The sequence below is a fragment of the Egretta garzetta genome, unplaced genomic scaffold (genome assembly GCF_000687185.1).
Source record: "Egretta garzetta isolate BGI_Z169 unplaced genomic scaffold, ASM68718v1 scaffold310, whole genome shotgun sequence".
NCBI classification, from domain to species: Eukaryota; Metazoa; Chordata; class Aves; order Pelecaniformes; family Ardeidae; genus Egretta; species Egretta garzetta.
In genome coordinates this window covers 87,866-107,233 of record NW_009258296.1, presented here as the reverse complement: position 1 = coordinate 107,233, position 19,368 = coordinate 87,866, and the positions used below count along the sequence as shown (strand labels likewise).

Sequence of the window (19,368 nt, the reverse complement as noted above, 5' to 3'; positions counted from 1 at the left end):
GAAACAAACCAGTCTCCAAAGGCAAAAGCAGCTACAACTTTATTATTTTTCAGCATTGCTTTTCTAATAGAATAAAAACACTGGCAGAAACAAATGCTTTTTGGGTTGGGTTACATGAAAAGAGACTGATTCTACATTCCCTTGAGTTTTCAATAACCAAATAACATTTTATACATTTTTAATTGTTCTTATCCTTCATGGAATAACAAGATTTTTGTGATAACTAATATTTTTGTGATAAAATTTTTTCTATGGGAGAATGTCACTATGTAAAAGCAGAAACATTCTGTAAAATTGTGTGGTTTAATGACATGTTTTAAAATGATAAAAAAAAATTCTGTGAGGTCAAAATGGTTAAATTTTTGTTTTGTTTTGAAATTTATCGAATATATTGCTACTGACTGCAGTGTAACCAAAGATGCAAGGTAAAATTACATCTGGCTCAATATTGTTACAGAAAAATAGTTGTTTAGACTTCTGACTCTTCTTTTGCGTATCAGAGAGATTAATTGAAGAGATAACGAGTAAATGTTTTCATCCAAAAGACATGGTATTTAGATACACAGACATACAGGTAAACAGAACACGCTGTTACTACCCTGTGTTCAGTTATTCCTCCTTGTTTTCCTCCCTGTTTCACCTGATGTGGAAGAAGATGAAATGCAGCAAGTGTTTGGATTAGTGCACACCAGGTATGGCAAGTAATACCTTGCAAAGCATTCCTGTGCTGTTATGATGAACTAACTCACTGCCTTCTGCTTCAAACTCTCTTTCATATTCACTTGCTCTGACATTTCTCAGACTGGTTCATAATAACCTCAGTAGTCTTTTTCTTACCTACCCCATGAAAGTCAAAATCCTTTCCTCTGTTCATTTAATGATTAAGATCTGTAAATTTTCTTATATGTTGATCAGAAAAGCTCATTCTTTTTTCCCCCTGATTCCGTTAAAGAATAAATTTCTCCTCCTGTCCAGCTGGTCAAACTAATCCTTAACTCTCTTCACTGTGGCTCGTCAAGACAGGCAGTGCAACTTCTATCTGCATCAGGCCTGACTCTGAGAGCTCTGTAAATGGAAATGTGCAATTTTGCGTGCAGCAGTCTAAATGTATTATTCCTGTTGAACAAGCAATCCTCTTTCCTAGAAATTTGTTGTTGTCACTTGGAAATGCAGAGTTACATAAGAAAGTCCTGCTGCATTGCAGTAATAATATATCATGGAGAAATAAAGGTATCTGCTTCTAATTTATGCCTTTGCATTTTTTTCAAGATGATGTACTATGGCCTTATTCTTGCACCCAGTTTCAGTAGGACTTTATTAGTAGCTCCAGTAAGTAGTCTGGGAAAGGACCTTTTGCTTGTTCAGCAGTATAACTGCTGGTTTAAAGGTGCATACAGAAGGTCAGAGTCAGGCCTAATGCTTTCTGTGTTTTCACAGTGACTTTAAGCAACAGTTTTATCTGGAGAGGGAAGAGCCTCGATGGACAGCAGTGTCATCTGTTCTTTCTGCGTTTCTGAGTGAGCCTGGACCTGCCTTGCTCGGCCTTCCAGCCTCAGAGTCCATTCTTGGCGGAGTCTGCAAAGAGAGGGCAAACGCTTAGCAAGTACTGAGCCAAATCCTTCAAATGTATCCAGGGCTTTTCAGCAGGGTCAAAGCTTTCCTCTTTCATCACCATAGCACTTGTCCCATATTTATTTACCATCTACACATCTCTCTAGCTTGCTAGATTGGGAATGCAGGGGAGAAAGGGATAGTGCTGATGCTATCAGTGGTTGACATTGCTGGATTCCTAATGAGTCAGACAACTGCTGAAATACTGTCAGTGTGAAGAGCTCTGTTTTTTCCTCTGGGGTATTCTCAAAGCCAGACAGAAGTACTGTCTATCCAGTAAGGTCATTCAATGTTCATTTAAAAAATTACAACCTCTGATCCCTCAAGTTTACTGTAAAATGCTGTGGAAAAGCGTGAGTAGAACTTTAAATATGTCCATTTACTCTGAAGAAAAAAAAATAAAAATAAAATAACCATTTTGTACCCAAAATCTCTGCAGATGCTGTGTGTGTTTAATGCGAGGAATTGATATCAAACGCAAGAGGAGCCACATAGCTTCAGGACACAAGTATAGTACAGAGAGAAGAGAAAATCACTAGGGATGACTGCAAGATATTGGTGGCTGGGTCATTTTCCAAAGGAAATGGTGTTATGAAACAGCTGACCCAGCAATGTTGTAGGATTAGATATCATACGGTAATGCCAAATGCATCATGGAATACATGGGTTTTTATATTACATTCAGTGTGTTAAAAAGAGCAGCAGCCAATGATTTCATCTGGGAGTAACTTAGCTGTTTCACATGGATGCTTGTGTTAGTTTGGCTTCTGAGTTGTGATTTAAATTTTTCTCATTTGGTCTATCCTGTCTTGGCTTCACTATTCTCTTGTGCATACAGTTAAGCCTCAAAAAATTGGTGTAATTAGTTAGTAAAAATTTGCCCCATTGAAAGCACTGGTATTCCTTGTTAGCTAGTGTCCTAGGTGTTACTTGCCTATAGTTAGAGCCATCTAATAGTCCCAGGTGCCACTTACATGAGGTAGTGGACCTGGGGATTTTGTAAGGACAGTGTCTATTAACTCCTGAAAGTATCTTTCAAATTAGAGAACACTTTGTGAATAATTAGGGCTTCGGTCAAGTGACCATAAAGGAACTTGCTTGGGTATATATAAGTTGTTACCAGTAGGTTAACACATATTGAATATGTAAGCTAAGACATATTCAAATTTATTTTGCACCATTTTTTTTTCTATTCAGAGAAGATCTTATTAAAGTTTTTAACATTCTTAACTTTGTGAAGTTAAAAATATTATCTATGCCCCTAATGGCAATTGGTTTGCAATGTCTTGAGGTAGTTTTTTGTGAAGCTAGAGTGACAGAGTTTTCCAGTGGAGCTGAACACTTTCCTGGGTTTTCTTATACATGTTTTCTCTCCAGCAACTTGGTGATTTGGGTTTGGAAATATTACTGGCTAGCCAGAGTAGTATACTTGGAGCAGGACTGTCTATGTCTGACTCTGTTGGGACACAAGGCCTGCCCACATCTTGATTTCCTCATCTTTAAAATGATGATAGTATCTTCCTCCTTGGGCACTAGGGTCAGAGAGCCTAGATATTTTTTAAAGAAACAGCCCTTTACCAGCACATTCCAGTTTGTTGAAGTCAAATTAATTTATGCAAATGTCCCAGTTGTGAGGAAAGTTTATGCAGGAAAACCTTTGTCAACTTCAGGAGAAAAGACCATCAGAAAAACACAAGAGGCACAGGTATTTCTTATCCTCTTTCTCCATCTGTTATTAGTCAGGGGATTCATTTAGTGTGTGGGAGACCCTGGTTCAAACTTCTGAGGTGCAACAGGTTGAGTAAGTATTTGAAGCAATCTACCACACTTGTGTGGAGCATCTATACCACAGTCACAGCCCTTTCTAGGTGGTGCCTGTTGTTTTATACTGTTTTGGAAAAAAAAATTTGAATAGCCTTATTTATTATCTGTTATATAGCAGGAGTGCTTATGAATTATATTTCATGAGACAGAAAAAATCCTATTGTACCATTTCTAACTGTATCCTGGGCCGCATCAAAAGAAGTGTGGCCAGCAGGTTGAGGGAGGTGATTCTGCCCCTCTACTCTGCTCTGGTGAGACCCCACCTGCAGTACTGCATCCAGCTCTGGGGCCCTTGGCACAGGAAAGACACGGACCTGTTGGAGTGGGTCCAGAAGAGGGCCACAGGAATGATCCAAGGGCTGGAGCACCTCCCCTGAGAGGACAGGCTGAGACACTTGGGGTTGTTCAGCCTGGAGAAGAGAAGGTTCTGGGGAGACCTTATTGCAGCCTTTTAGTACGTAAAGGAGGCCTATAGGAAAGATAGGGACAAACTTTTTAGCAGGGCCTGTTGTGATAAGACAAGGGGTAATGTTTTTTAACTAAGAGAGGGTAGATTCAGACTATATATAAGGAATTTTTCATGATGAGAGTGATGAAACACTGGAACAGGTTGCCCAGAGACAGGGTAGATGCCCCATCCCTGGAAGCGTTCAAGGTCAGGATGGACGTGGCTCTGAGCAATGGAAGTTGGACTAGGTGACCTTTAAAGGTCCCTTCCAAACCAAACTATTCTATGATTCTATCTTTGGGCTTATATAATGCAAAGGGCTGTTAAATATGACAAAGAAACTATGGATTTGTTTATTCTACACATTAAATAGGTGATTTGCCTGTCCCTTTAATGTAATATTATTTATTTATGTAGCTGTACCAGTTCCAGGTAAAAATCCTGATATTTTCTGGCTGTCACAAGCCATAGTGCCAAAATGCTTTATTTTTACATGGATATACTCCAAAGCCTTTGAAGAATGCTCATGAGGTTCAAGGGTGAGGCGATGTCTGAATTTCTATGCAGAAGAGCCATGGAAATATGAGACAAGCAGCTGTGAGAGGAAAAGTGCCAAAGATCCAGAACACAATCTGTGCTATGAATAAAGCAGTACAATAATGGGTTACCTTATTTTAGAGCATGTGATGACATGCCTTGCTGTTTTGTGCAAAAGAAAGATACCACTTACTTGTTCAGTGCGCTTTTGCTTAACCTAGACTCTTCACCTTCTCGTTGCTTAGTTTGCTCTTGGATGACTTTTTCCCAGAAGTTCTTCAGCCCTTCTGCATCATGACCACCCATCTTGTGGTGTCTAAAGTTGTTATGCTTGCTCATTTTCTGAAAGCAATTTGGAGGTCAGAGCAGTCAGGAGCCTAACCTGATGCAGATACTGTGTTGCTTAGCCCCTTGAAATTTCTTTCTCATGAATTGATATTAAAATAAAGTATGCCACCTGAGAAGAATAGGCAACTGGTGCTTACTCTGCCTTGAAGCAAAATATAAGGCATTGAAACAGGTCTTGTGTGATAATTAAATGATACACCTATATTTTTGTTACTGAGTAATGACTACGCATGGCACAGTTCATTGAAATATTGTGGAGGTCTCAGTATGGGCAAGATTTTAAGTGGCTTTGGAAGAACTTGGGAAAAATACTTTCAAATATAGTGCCATTGTCACTGAAGTTCAGATGAGATGTTGTGAAGGGCTTTCCCTTTTCCTACTCCTTGTCTTGTAGTTTTAAAAGGGATCATAGAGGTTGTTATCCAAGGGAAATATGTTGCTTTTAAATGATTCCTTTACCACTCCAAATTATACCAAGCACAAAATATGCAAGGGAATTATAAACCTAAAGTTGAAGCACACAGAACGCAAAGCCCGGGGGAGCTTGTTATGGCCTTGTTCTTTAATTTATCAAAATTCAGTCTTAAATACTCTTAAAAGTACAGCTCGTTAAAATATAGAGATGAGTCCCAATAAATGAGAAAAAGGACAGAAATGAGGTGATTTTCTCCTTACTAACTGCATAGTATTCAAATATGGAGGGTTTTAAAATTCACAGCATGTCTGAGGTGCTTGCTAATATTACCAAATACACATTGGTTATCAGATCTTAATTGTACTTTGGAAAGTTAAGTTCTGCTGTTTATTCCCAAAGGAAATAATTTGGAAAATTGCATCATATACTATATTTGTTTCTGGCCAAATATGCTTTGCTATGATGTTAAATAAGGTACCAACAACTTCTTATACTTCTACCCCAACTGTGAAGCAGGATTTCCTGCATCAGTCTCTTCCAGTAAACCCCTCCAGCAAGTGGGAGGATGCAAGAAAGAGAAAAAACCCCAAACTCATGCTCCTGAGTTTTCTGTGACTACATCAGCACATAATTTGAGGGTTTTTATAAAATCCCTTTGCTTCCTTGTGTTCATCTATATTCTGCTCTCTCTAGATACTTTTGCCAACTGTCCACTCTGTAATGCTGACGAATTAATGCCTCATAGACCCTGATATGTACTTGTGAGTCTGCTTCATAGACAATGTCACTCTGTATGAGCTATCCTTGACAAATACTATGAAGACTATGCTAATGTAGGCCAATCTGAGGAAACCTTTGATTTGTGCAATGCTGTAAGCGAATATCAGAGAAAAAGAAAAGGACAGTCAGATGCAATACAATGAAGGCATGCTTGTGTAAGGTCTTCTTATTAAATACTGTATTTTAAATTCCTGAGGTTTTAAAAGGGCACATAAGTAAGATCTGAGCATTTTCCTAGACTGAATATTTTAGATTTGGCATCATTTTCACAAACTTGTTTTTTACAAAGATCAATAATAACAAATAATTTTGGCAAAGCTGGTGCTAAGTCTGACTGGACTGAAAAACTTGCTTAACAAAAAGAAAAATCTCTGCCACTTCGAGATGCAGTATTTTTCCACAGAGAAGTCCAGTTGCTTAAATACTGGCAGTGTCCAACTGTGTAGCTGTAAGTGTGAACTGGTTAGCCTACGTAATACAATAGCTTATGTGATGGAGTATCAGACATGCTTGAGTGGTTAGGATACTGGTTGCCTTCACAGCAAGGTCAGTGAGAGTTGCAATATGACCAAAACAATCAGATATTTTCCTCTGAGGCAAACAGCAGTATTCTGGTGTTTCCCTTGCTAGCGACTGGGGATGCTCCAGCTGTAGCACAGCGGGATACAGCAGGTGTTGTTACACCAGTTCTACTACCACCTTTTGCTGAATGTGCTTTGTTTATCAATGTTGTGGTCTAAATAGGAATACAGGCAATCTTTTAACGATCTTTTGTCTCACTCTGAAGCCCTAAAATAAGAGTATTACTTAAGGCTTCATCTTGCAAAAAAGTATGCATGTCACGGACACACTGGAACATGCCCTATCTATACCTTAGGCTTTGAGCAGTGTTAGAATAAATGCTCTGGTAATAGCTTGTTACAGTGCATGATGGAATATGATTATTTCATCATTCCTAGACCAGCAGGTCACCTGGGTCTTTGCACCACTTAAAGGCTCTTCTACCAGTAGCAGCTGCCCCCTTGACACTCTTCAGAGAATTATCCTGTTGCCTCAGAAGCCAAGTGCAAGCTGCTGACGAACTGAGTAGTTTTGCCCTCCAACTACTATTATACATTGCCTCATGTAAGAGTCTGCTATAACACATTAACCTTTCATTAGAGATTAAGTTTTTATGATTATTAAACTTCTAGTAGATGTTCTTCAAGTGGTACAAAGAGGGCCTTCAGTCTTTATCTGAGGCCTAAATTAGATTTTATGGGGGTGCATGAGGGCTTTGGCTGCCTAAATCTTGGCTCCTCCACTCAGAGGAACAAACTGTTGTTGGACAGGCACCCAAAAGATGGAGGTACTTCTGCAAATGTTAGTCTGGTATGTCTATGGGACTTTTTGCAAGCCAAGAACATTTGACTTGATAATAATTCCTAGGAATGTCAGTGACAGTGAATATTTCACATGGTATTGCCATGGTCCTTGCTAAGACACATTCTTGATGAAAGACTTTTGAAAATGGTGCTGTCTGACATTATTAGCCAGCATCTCTTGTGCTGTGATGTGTGAAAACATCCTTTCTTTGAGCCTCATATTAAAAAATCTGTGTATAGAGATTAGAGTTCACATATACTGTGTAATACCTTCTTTTTTTCTAATTGAAAGATTCTATTTAGGAGCTTAGCTTGGATTTCTGAGTAATTATCTAGGTTTGTTTTCTTGTATCAAAAAAATTATTTATTATTACTCTAGGGAACATCTTTTAGTGGTGGTGATTTTCTGCTTTCTTTTTCGATGTCCCAATAGCATAAACTGGAGTTACACTGACAACCAAACTTAATTCTGGAAACTTGTTCTTGATTCCTTCACTCAAATGCCCCAGGGTTCAGAAACTAGCAGGACAGTTAGATTTTCCCTGTAAGTAAAAAATACGCTTTCTTAGAATCCCCCCACCAGTTTTGCCTGGATGGAAAGTGGGAAGGAAAAGACGTGCTTTATAATCTTTATTTTACTTTCAGATAGGCAGGTGTCATTCCAGAGAAATTAAAGGGAAGTTGAGGAGGCATCTTTCTGTCTGCTAGTGGCAGATTGGTTTAAAATGTTTTTCCACTGATATAAAAGTAAAATAAGCAACAGTACTTCCATAGCTTCAAAATTATTCATTCAGAAGACTTGAATCAGTGCAAGTATTGTTTATGGACTGAAAATTTATGTTATGAGAATTTCTGTAGTACATTTTCTATGAAGGAGTACTAAAATGTGCATAAGACTGGTGCAAGGCAGAGTCCCTTATTAAATCTTCAGCTAAGATGGTTGAGGAGGGACTATTGTTATACGGGTTGTGCAGACCTACCTGCCCATTTGAAATTTAGTTGTCTGCTCTTTTTTGGGAGCCAAGTTGGTAAAACAACATTTAAATAAAGGTAAAACTAGATCTTGGCTAAAGTGGCTCATGTATTTGGTAGCTCTGAAACTCAACTGTCAGAAATATGTGTATGTGTGTACAAGAGCTTTTCACAGCATTTGTCATTTATGGGTGTTATGTCTTAACAAATTATTAATTTATAGAGAATGTCCACAAGAAGAAATAGTAGTAAAATTAATGGCACTGTAAAGAAAAATCTCCTACATTTATAATCAAACCATAAATCACATGGCCATACAACAATGCATAAGACAGCCAATCACTCATGAAAAACAGCATTGCTTTAAACTCTTTGAGCTGGTATCCCAGAGCATGTTTAAAGGAGGTTCAAACTGTGAACAATGAGTAGTTTTTCCTCAAGAGATCTCTCCAGTGCAAGGGAGAAGAAATTTTGCTTCTAGCTGGAAGTTATTATATGCACAACTTTTATCCACTGCCACAAAATTAATATAGAAACAGCCAGTGCTGCAACCTTCTGAATGTGCTTTGGAAAGGTGTTAAATTAGCATGTTTCCAAATGCTCTGGTTTTAGTCCTTTCCTGGTATGCACTTTTTTAATTATTGTAATCTCAGACAGCCTCAACTGAGGTACAGAAAGGAGCTTGAACAAATATCTAATGCAAAGAATTTCTCTTCTACACACTCTGTAATTGTATTTCTACTTTGGACTCTTGCCAGATAAACTTTTGGAGTCAGAAATGGCTCTTGATGTTTTGAACAAAAGTGCTATTCTTAGTAAACTTTATCTAAAATAAACAAGCAAGAGAAGAAAAAGTTGTCTGAAACGTCAGGAAGCATTTTTTACCCCTTTTCAGTCTTTCTATTTAATACATGTTTTGAGCTAGCCATAGACTTCAAAATTCAGTATTTTATATAGAGAGACAATACTTGTGCATACAATGAGCTTATCTGAAAATTTTTTAGTTTTTAGTGTGAAGTATTTTAATGCATTCAGTAAAGCTGTTAACTGAACATACGTCAAAGTAATTTATAATCTAAATTATGCATGATTAAAAAATCCGTTGGTTTGGCTAATAAAAAGAATCCAACCTTATGGTTTTTTTTCTTACTGGAAAATATTTTAACTAGCAAGATAAAATGATGTTTGAACATTTCTAAACTTCCTTTCCAAAATATTTGCTGAAAGAATAAAATCTTTAACAAGAATGTTTGGGGGTTTGTATCTTAAAAATGTTTCCTTTCTAAAAGGTGGAGATAGTGCTAATTTTAACACTTTCAATGAATTTGAAGATTCAGCCAATTTTAAGGTTGAAAATGAACATGTTTCTGAAAGAATTTCCACAGTCACTTCGGAGTTTTTTGAAGACCACTGTAAACAAAGGAAAGATTATCTTCAACTGGACTCAGTCCCTTGGGTCGTATCACGACCATGAGCTATTTTATCTTTATCAGGCAACTAATTAGTCTCCTATTCCTTTTGCCCTTCACTGGGGTTTGCTTGCCTAAGCATAGAACATTTTCCAGCATTACAGAATTACTATAAGATAGTATATGAGTTCAAAGCCTGTTTATGGTGCTTTTTCTTTTTTTTTTTAGAAAAAAAGCTTTATGTTCTAAAAAGTTTTAAAGTATGCTTATGGAATGCATCATTAGGATGAATATCCCCTTACATGTTCATTTTGTTGTGCTTTTCCTTTCAGCTGAAGTACTGTAATACAGAAGTTCTAGTGATACCAAAAGCAGACATAGGAACAAATAACAGGTCAATAATTGAAGTTAAGATTAGAGTAAAACAAAATGGAGGCAGGATACCTCTGATATTTTATAAATCAGTAGGGATCATATTATCTTCCAATAAAGTATACCATAATATACAAAATTCAAGGTCATGGAGGGAAGAAGAAGAAAGCAATATTCAAATTCACACGATTTAGCAAAAAGTAAAATAAATGTATATGTATGTATGAATAGGTATGTTTAGTAATAAAGATAGGAAGAGAAAATCTTATTCTGGCCAAAATACAAGAATATAAATGCTTACTTTGATTGTATAGTAGCTTCCTCTTCTGTCAAAGTATGGATTTCTCTAGTGATTATCGACTAGTGTCAGTTTTACCTCTGGGTTCCTCTTTTGAAAAGGACTCCAGCTGCCAGGAATAACTGATGAAAACTTTTCATCCATCACTGATTTTTATTTGGGAGTGATGACATCTGCTATTATGAATTAATTTAATGGCAGAGGGGAAAAAACCCGAACACACAGTCTCATTTTGTGAAGGCTGCAACACACCAAGTGGAATGACCAGACAGGGCACAAACACTGAATGCCGCATTTGATCTGTGCTATAATTTTTGGCAGGTGCTGCTGATGTCATAACTTGGCTCTGGTGAAATAGTTATTCTTTGACAAGTGGAGATCACTGGAACATAACTTTCATATGACTTGCAGGAACTGAGTACCGTCCCCTCCAAGAAAGTTGATAGATCTGAAGAGAACATGTTGAGTAACACAGTTTGTCTCAGATTTGTGCTACTGAGTGACTGACAGATAAATAGATTTCTTTTTCACCCCTTTTGAAGTGTTGGTCTCTAAGAGCACCTGGTAGGCTACACGGCAGGATTCCAGCTAAGCTGCTGATATTCTGAATAGCGCAGGAATCTGAACTCAGCCAGCTGCGAGCTAGAATCATAGCATATATAATTTGTTACAGAATTTAGCACTTCCACTTCTTGGACAGATTCTTATTCCCTCTACTGGTACCACTGGGTGAAGAGAAAAACACAGGGAAGGTGCTACTTACTCTGACAATGGGAGAAGATACTGAGAAGGGCCTCCTCATATCAACTATTATTGGCAACCCAAACTGCCTAACCACTCTGATAATTTGGCAAGTTCCATCTCTGAAATCAGTTATGTTTCTTACTCCAAGTATTTACAGTGAAAGGTTGCTCCAGAACTTTTCTGCGCAAAGTACTGTAAGTTTTCTTCTAATTTACAACCTGAATTTATTCAAGAGACAAGTTACCCTTCCCTTGGCTCTATGGTAAGTATGGCAGAAATCACCTTCCCTCTCCTTCCTTGTTTTGAAGACAAATCAGTCAGAGACTTTAGACTTTTCTCATACTCATTCTCTTGATAGGTCTCATGACCTTTCTCTTCAGTCTCATTGAACACAGGCAATGAGAACTGTATGTCATATTCCAGCTAAGTATTAGTACCTTATATGCTTCCTTATATTGTTTGAGTATAACCATCTGAATCAAGAATCACGTTTATTTTTTCCAGAGATGTGCCATGCTCATAAACACTCTCTAATCGGTTAATGCACCCACCTAGTTCTCCTCTTATTTTTTCCAACTGATAAGCTCCAGCTTATAACAGAAATTTTAATTAGATCCCAAGTTCATGACCTGTCTTTTGTGCCACTCTCTATTTCAGTCCTTGAGATCATCTGTTTCTTTTGTCTTTGAGATTCAGTCACCTGTGCTGATGACAAACCTTGTGTTCTCTGGAAAATTTTAACTCACTGCTTCATTTTGTGCCAAATGTCACCACTAAAAGAGTAGTAAGACTGCTTCTAAGACAGCTCTGGAGGAATTCCTTTTTTTTACCTTCTTGCAGGAAGGGACCCTTTGCTCAAAGATTTTAACTGATTTTAGCCACTCCTTGTCCACTTAAATGTCTTGTATGAGATTCTTTTTTTTTTTTTTTTTCAACTTACCTAATATTTTTCCTGTGGCACTATGTTAAATATTTTACTGAGGCTCACAGTTTATATCGTCCACATCTATCTGCCCACATTTGTCCTGGTCAAAGAGAAGCACTGAAGTTATGTGCCATGATTGACCTTTGGCAAATTCACTTTGTATTTATTTCATTTGCCTACTCTTCTTTAATTATTAAATCCTCCAAAGTTTGCCTGAAAGCCTTAAATGGTGTAAAGTCAGACCAATATCTCTATTTGAAGTGTGACAGAATGGCTCCACCTATAACACAGTGGGTTGTATTCCAGTTCTCTGTCAATGCCTGAAGTTTGGATGAGATTTATATATAGAGGTAATATCTTTTCTTAGATCAGCTAGTATAAGCTGGGAAAAATGCACAAGGTCTGAAATAGAAGCAACAAACTTCAAGGCTAAATATCAGTTAGCAACAATTGTTCTAAGTTTAAATAGGTAAACCTCAGTGAGACGGTCAGAGAGAAAAGTTTGTTCCTCTGTATGAAAGAGGAGAAGATAGAAAAGGAGAGATAATAAAGTTCACCTTATCTCTTACCATAAAGAGAAACAGGTTTTTTATTGTTTGCTGGTTGTGGTTAGTAGATGGGGAGAAAGGAAGAGAGAGGGAGATTGTAATGTGTCATTAAGTATGCTTACTGAGTCCACAGTTAGTTTAGATGAACAGAAAAATTAATTTTTCCACTAATCATTCAATAAGACACCGAGCACCACTACTGTTAGTGGAACGTAGTCATGAAATATAACATGAAGTCAGTAAATCACTGCTGCAGGACAGACTGCTCTGTTTGATAGCTGATCCTGGACCCTAGGCAAATGCCCAAGTCACTGATGATGGTGTCAGGCTCTTACAGTTTCTCTTCTTGGAGCTGCTCCACTTTGTATAAATAATGTGATACTCTCGGTTTGAGAGACAGAGTCAACAGCATGCTTGTTTAATCTCCTATAAGACTCAGAGGGGGGCTTTGTGCTTTTCCACATACTGGAGAGATTGCCTCACATTTTGGCTACTAGGCATTCTAAGGCATGTTTTTTCAGGGGAAGGGAGTTACCTGGAATTTCTTGGGAAAAAAATCTATTTCACTGCAGCCCTGTCATAAAACAGATCTCAAAATCCTGCTTGTATTTGTGTGTTTGAAACTGCCCAGATTCAACACATCTGAGAACTCACCCACAGTTCTGTTGTGTAATTTCAGTGGTGCCTAGTGTCAAGAAAGCATAAGAAACTCTAGGCAGAGCACTAGGCCACTACAAGGCATGCAGAGAAATAATCAGAGCTTTTTGATCTTTGTAATTAATGTGGCTGAGACTTGACATGCAAGGCTAAGTCTGATACTACATAGACATCAACAATGTAGTCTGCTCCGGCCTTCTGGTAGTACAGAGTCAATTGTGTGAATATTATGTGACTTTAGAAGTTGCACAGATTTACTCTATAGACTTGCGAGATAAATCAATATTTTGAGTAAATTATTTCAATTTTAAAAGCACATAGACGCTGCTATACATTCTGAGTTTTATAGCCTAACCTGACAGTTTCACCTAAGAGGTTGACAGGTCTACACTGTGCCTCTCCCAGTATGGCTCTGACAGTTGCTTTTTCTTATTGTAGTGATTTAGAGTTGTTGATAGGTCTCATGTGGTGTTGTCTTGCACTGACATAAGCTTTAGTGTAACTGATCATGTTTTGGATGTGGTATTATAGTAATTCACTTTGTTACTCTATCATCACCTTGTATTTTTTGCTAGTTTGTACAGAAATCACCATTTATATGGGGCTTTTTTATGATTTATGTGAGCAATTGCAGAATATAGCTGTGAACTGTGGTGTTTATGACAGTGTATTTTGGAAGTGTTTCCTTACTGTATTACTGTCAGGGCCTGGAGGACCTCACAGGCCTTCGCAGACCTGCCCAGTCTCACCTGGGACCCACACCCCTGCCCAAGCACTCTGTTTCAGCTCAGGCCCAGGAATCTGGTTCCTGCCTCCAGCCCTGTCTGTCACTCTGCCCCTGGACAGACCCTCAGACCTACATCTCAGAGCAGGCATCTGGCAAAAATATTTAGTGACATCTTCATAGGTAGCTTGCTTCCGGACCTGTTTCCTGGATGTGCCCTAGACCTGTTTCATCCCTTTGCCATTCTTGGGGCTGCCGATGGATGCTCTTACCAGCACCTGATGTAGGAACCTGCTTGTCCTTCCATTCTGAGATCCCACAGGAGGATGACTTCTTGGCAAAGGCACTGCCTATGCTGGGATGACACTTGGCTCCCAGCTCATTTGCCTGTCATGGGGCAGCCCCGCTTTTTTTTCTACATGATCATTACCATGGATGCAACTCCATGGGTGATAGCAACACTGGTGCATCAAAGGTGGTGGAATACCATCACTAAAACCAGGAAAAACTGTGGAAGAAAAAACTGCCTTTCCCACAGTTGGGGTCTCACTAATCTCTGTGCAATTTTGTAAAAAATGTTCCAAAATACTAGTATTGACAATACTACATTCTACCTTGTTGACATGGACTCTGTGCTACTAACAGCTACAGACAGTCACTAAACCATCTCCTACACTGAGAAACCATGCACCCATCTCCCATGACTGTCACTGGTGTTTGAGATGCACTTATACAAGTGGTTCAGAACAGTTTTGTTTCATCTGAATGACTGAAGGAATACCTTATTACTGTCAAGTACGTTAAGAAGGTGGAGGATAGCTGGACACAAAATACTTCCCTAGCATTTAATGGATTCTGATATAGCATGTGGTCAGTTGTGTAGATGCCTTTATCTAAACTAGGTACCTAAGAGTAGATACCTAAAGCCAAGAAAATTTCCTTGCAACATCTGAGTTCATGACAAGAACACATGGATTGTGTTGCAAATGTGAGAAGATTGCAAATGTGAGAAGATTGTCAGAGAGGGGAGAACTTGAGGCTGAGGAAGGTAGTATCTGTGGAGATTAGCTCCATTGCTAATTTGATGCAGATGAGTAACACATGATGCCACAGAGCATGGAGATGACAGTTACCCTTCCCACTGTAGTCTAACAACAGTGACTTGTCAATCTGTTACCAATGAAACTGTGATTGGAAGACAATATTTGCTGGGATGATTGAGGGAGTACTTGAGAAAGCATAAGTTTATCTGCCTCAAGTTATTTCTAAGTTATTTCTAATTAGAAAAATGGTTTATAGTGAATTTACACAAGTAGACATCTCTAACTATGCTGATGCTGTCAGTAAGATGCTTGTTTGCATTAGGTAGCCAAGCCTTATCCTTTATTGAAAGGAAGAGAATTTATTTGTTACAGGCCATTGAAGATTTTAGTGGACACTCAACTGCAGGGACCTCTGGATAGTCTAGCAGGCTGCAAAATGCCTGTTTCTTTCACCAGGTATGCTTGGTCATATGCACTTGACTACCTGAAGAGGAGGGTGCCCAGCCTCAGATTTTTGATTTCCATTTCCTTATCAGGACTTTGTCTTTTGTGTATTGCATGTTATTTTTAAGCATGAGGGGAAGCAGACATCAAAAGGAAGGAAGACTAAATTGCACTACAGCAGCTGGTTTCTGTTTTTTACTGGCACAAAGCTCCTCCCAGCTTGCAGGCCTCGCAGGACATGCTGTAATCTCCCTCATGAAGGGGCTATGTTATAAATGCAAGGTGCATGAAAGAGGACAATGTGGGAGATGCTGATGAGGTGTAGATGGTAATGCAGTCTTTCCATGGTCTGGGGAACCATTCTTACTGTCTCAGCATTGTTCTTGCTTTGCTACTGAGCAAATGCAACCACCAGCTACTTATTCAGGACATCTCTCTAGTGTTCACTTGCTGAATCCTGTCTTACCACTATGTCCTTCTTTTCTTTACTCCCAAGCTTTCATCTGTGCTGTGTGGATGTGTCTTCAGTTGTGTGGCTTTGGCTAGCAGGTTCAAACTTCCTTAAGCTTGAAAATCAGGGTGATGAATGTTTTCTCTGCAGCTAGGCAGATAAACAGCCCACAGGATTTAAGGGTTCTTATTGACATCTTCCCTTAGGTGCCAAGGAACAATGCTGCTAGAAGTAGGGTCTATCTGGATGTTCCATCTGTACACCAGAAAGGGAGACATAGCATGGACAGTTCCCAGGAGAAACAAGCCAGAGAGAGTGCAAAAGTAGGAGAAAAGGTGAAAACAGTACAGTGTGTTGGCCCTGTGAATGATATCTCTGAGCACAAGTAGACAGACATTATGCTGGATGATGTGACATTATTTCATCTGTATTGTTTCAGGTTCGCAAATATGTCTCTCCAATGACGTCAGCTGTATTATGTCATTGGTCCTACATCAGCTAATTAAAGAAATGTAAAATTATTGGACAAGAAAAGCATTTGGAGAAGCCTGATATCTTGCGAACTAGGGCATGCTGTAATACTACCTTGATCTACAGCTTAAAGGAAGACTTGAAGGACTGACCAATATGAAGCAAAAACCTAAGTAAGAAAATGTCCAGAATGGGGATCTGTGCGAGGGAGGTTGCAGGGTCCAGAGAGGAACAGAAGGAATGTAATACCAAAAAAAGAATATTTGTGAAAACCCAATCGAAATTTGGCATGATCAGACATCGGGGAACCAACACAAAATCTACCAGTGCAAAATTAACCTGTCAAAATGTTTTGAATGAATCTGATTTTGCAATCTGAGTTTTTAGTCAGTCAGTGCTTTGCACTGTGTTATTACTGGAACTGAAAAGCTGGCTTTGCTATTGCAAATAAAAGTGGCATAGAAATGCTTGCCTAAAAGGCTGAATCAAGGTACCCAATTTGTTCAAAATACACTCTTAATAACTTAATAACTCTACAAAGCAGAAAAGCAGTGGACAGATTATTATACGTGTAAGATCTGGGAAAATAGCCAGTGTAGATGAACCTATACTTCAGCTGACAGTGAGAAAGGAATTGTATAAGAACTGCTATTTCCCAAGCTGATGTTTTATTCATATTAACATGTTCAGATCTACTAATTACACTTTAACTTGTTAAGGAAGTAGTGCAGTGGTTTTGTTGGTTTTTTTAAAAATTAATAAGTTCATTTACAGAAAAGAGTTTCTGGTAGTACTCCACTGAATTTTAAGCCAACCCTGCTTCATGGTATTTGTAACCTTTTCATGTTCTGAATAACATTTCAGGAAAACCCTTTATGGACATGAACATTTAGATTTTAAATGCTTTCTAATAAATGAGTGAGCTATTTCCAACTACATATTACTTACTGTACTGAGCCATTCCTTTTAATTGCTCCTTTAATGATTTACTGTACCCTATCTCATCAGCGCAGCAAGCTGTTCAGGATGCAAACCATCTTTTACATCACAGAATTTAGTATAATCAGTCCTTAGTCATAATGGGCTGTTTGGTCCTTGATATTCTATTGTAATACAAATAAACAATATCTCTGTTAATAAACTTTATTTGGTTTTAATAGCACTTAAATATTAATCTGCTTTTAAATCTGTGACTGTTTAGAAATATCTGAGGGCTTAAATACACAGACAAATCACCCATGATCTCTGGTAACTTTTTCTACGTGTTATTTTAGGCTGTGGCAACAGTGAAGAACCTTGAGGTTGCTTAATGTGCAAATGGCAGTCTAAGTCAATCTCTACAGTACCAAATAGTGCATAATAAAAAACCATCGTTAGAGCAAAATATTTGGTGGTGAGACCCTGAAGGCTACAGTCTCTGCATTTCAGGGTCTATAACAGGCTCACATGTCTACTACAGAGTAGCTTTACTCTGGTTTGAGGTTATGTTAGCAGTTGGTTGATGTGTACTGGGTGGGCTCTCGGAACATATCTTTTGGTTTAGCCTTACCAGAAAGGTGTTTTTTTCTTTTTTTTTTTCTTTTTTTTTTTTTTTTTTGTGGTCTGAGAAGTGAACCAAAGCCTGGTGAGGGCAGCTGGGGAATTCACTTCAAAAGTGCCGTTTGGTTTCAAGCACCAGTGCTAAAGTATAAGCACACTGAATATATTTGAGTTACTGTTTGTTATGGGCTAAGAAAGTGGATCCACAGAATTAACATGAATCAGATGATGTATATTAACTTACTACCTATATGTTGAGGCTGTTGAGGCCCTTTATTTCCTTTTTTATTTTTTTAATACTAAACTGAGCTAACTCACATGGAAATATATAAGAACACAAATTATGCAAGAATATAATCTTCTGACTTAAAGTTAATATTTCTTTTTGCAAGAGCAACCTAGGACCAAAACCCCATTGCCTCAGACATTTTAAGTTAGACTGGGCAAAGCACTGCCAAGTGCACAGAGGAGTCAGAGTAAAATGACAAGGAAATGTATTAAATGACCTCATAGGTCTTTTCCATTTATGATTTTTATGGTTATATATCCCTATATATTTGCTTGCTTTTACTTCTTTTTTTTTTTTGGTGACAGGTAGGCTAAAGTTAGGATGACAAAATTCAATCTATGAGGCACAAAACTCAATAATGGAAGGGTCAGCAGTTTGGGGTTTTTTTCTGTGTTCAGAATTTCACAGTTGGGAATGTGTAATATGCAATTTTTTTTATTATTTTTTGTTGTTCTTGAAGCTTGGTATGAGATTTGATGAAGGAAATCTCTGACCTGAAATAAGGCTGGCAACAGTAAGACCAGTCACAAACAAATGAAGACTCTGAAATGCCTGGGTCTGGGGAAAATTCGCCACTTACAAAAAGCAGCCCTCCTAGGCAAACCTCCTGTGCTTTCTATAATGGTATTGCACAGCTTTACAGTTATAGCCAGTTCCTATAATTTGCGTAGTTTCTTTATGACACCCAGATAATACTTTTTCTTGAAAATGAAACCCATCTTATCTGGCATTGTCTGGGTACCTGGTTCATAAATATTTTAAACACAGACACTGGCAATGTTGAAATTTCTGGTGGAAACAGAACTCATTTTCTGGCCAGCTATAAGTGACAAGAATCCCTTCTTCCTCTATGGCAAGGCCAAAGGGAGCCATACCACACTGGGGACTCTGACTCTTGGCTGCCATGCGAGCATCACAACATACCAAAAGCTTTCTATCCCTTTCTAAATAGGCAATAGATGTCTTCAAGCTAAAAAACTGTTCGCTGTCAGCAGGTGATTTGTTGACTTTTGTGCCATGCCTTTGTTTTGGCTCAGCTTAAAATCTTAAAATATTTCATTCTGGAGCTTCCTCCTGATATATTCAAGAGCCCTTAGGCTTCCTTTTTACTGTGTTGTTCCTCCTTTCTGATTTTATTTAACATTATTTGTCAGT

The 19,368-nt window shown here is 38.3% G+C and overlaps 1 protein-coding gene across 1 annotated transcript; it reads right to left on the bottom strand.

The window, feature by feature from the left end:
* Nucleotides 1-1,442: 1,442 nt before the first annotated feature.
* LOC118452227 (protein FAM240A-like) lies at nt 1,443-4,759 on the bottom strand. The gene is made up of 2 exons (XM_035893782.1): nt 4,614-4,759; nt 1,443-1,575 (listed from the first exon to the last, which is right to left on the bottom strand). The coding sequence occupies exons 1-2, from the start codon at nt 4,757-4,759 to the stop codon at nt 1,443-1,445; spliced, it is 279 nt and encodes a 92-aa protein (XP_035749675.1).
* Between the last annotated feature and the right edge of the window lie 14,609 nt (nt 4,760-19,368).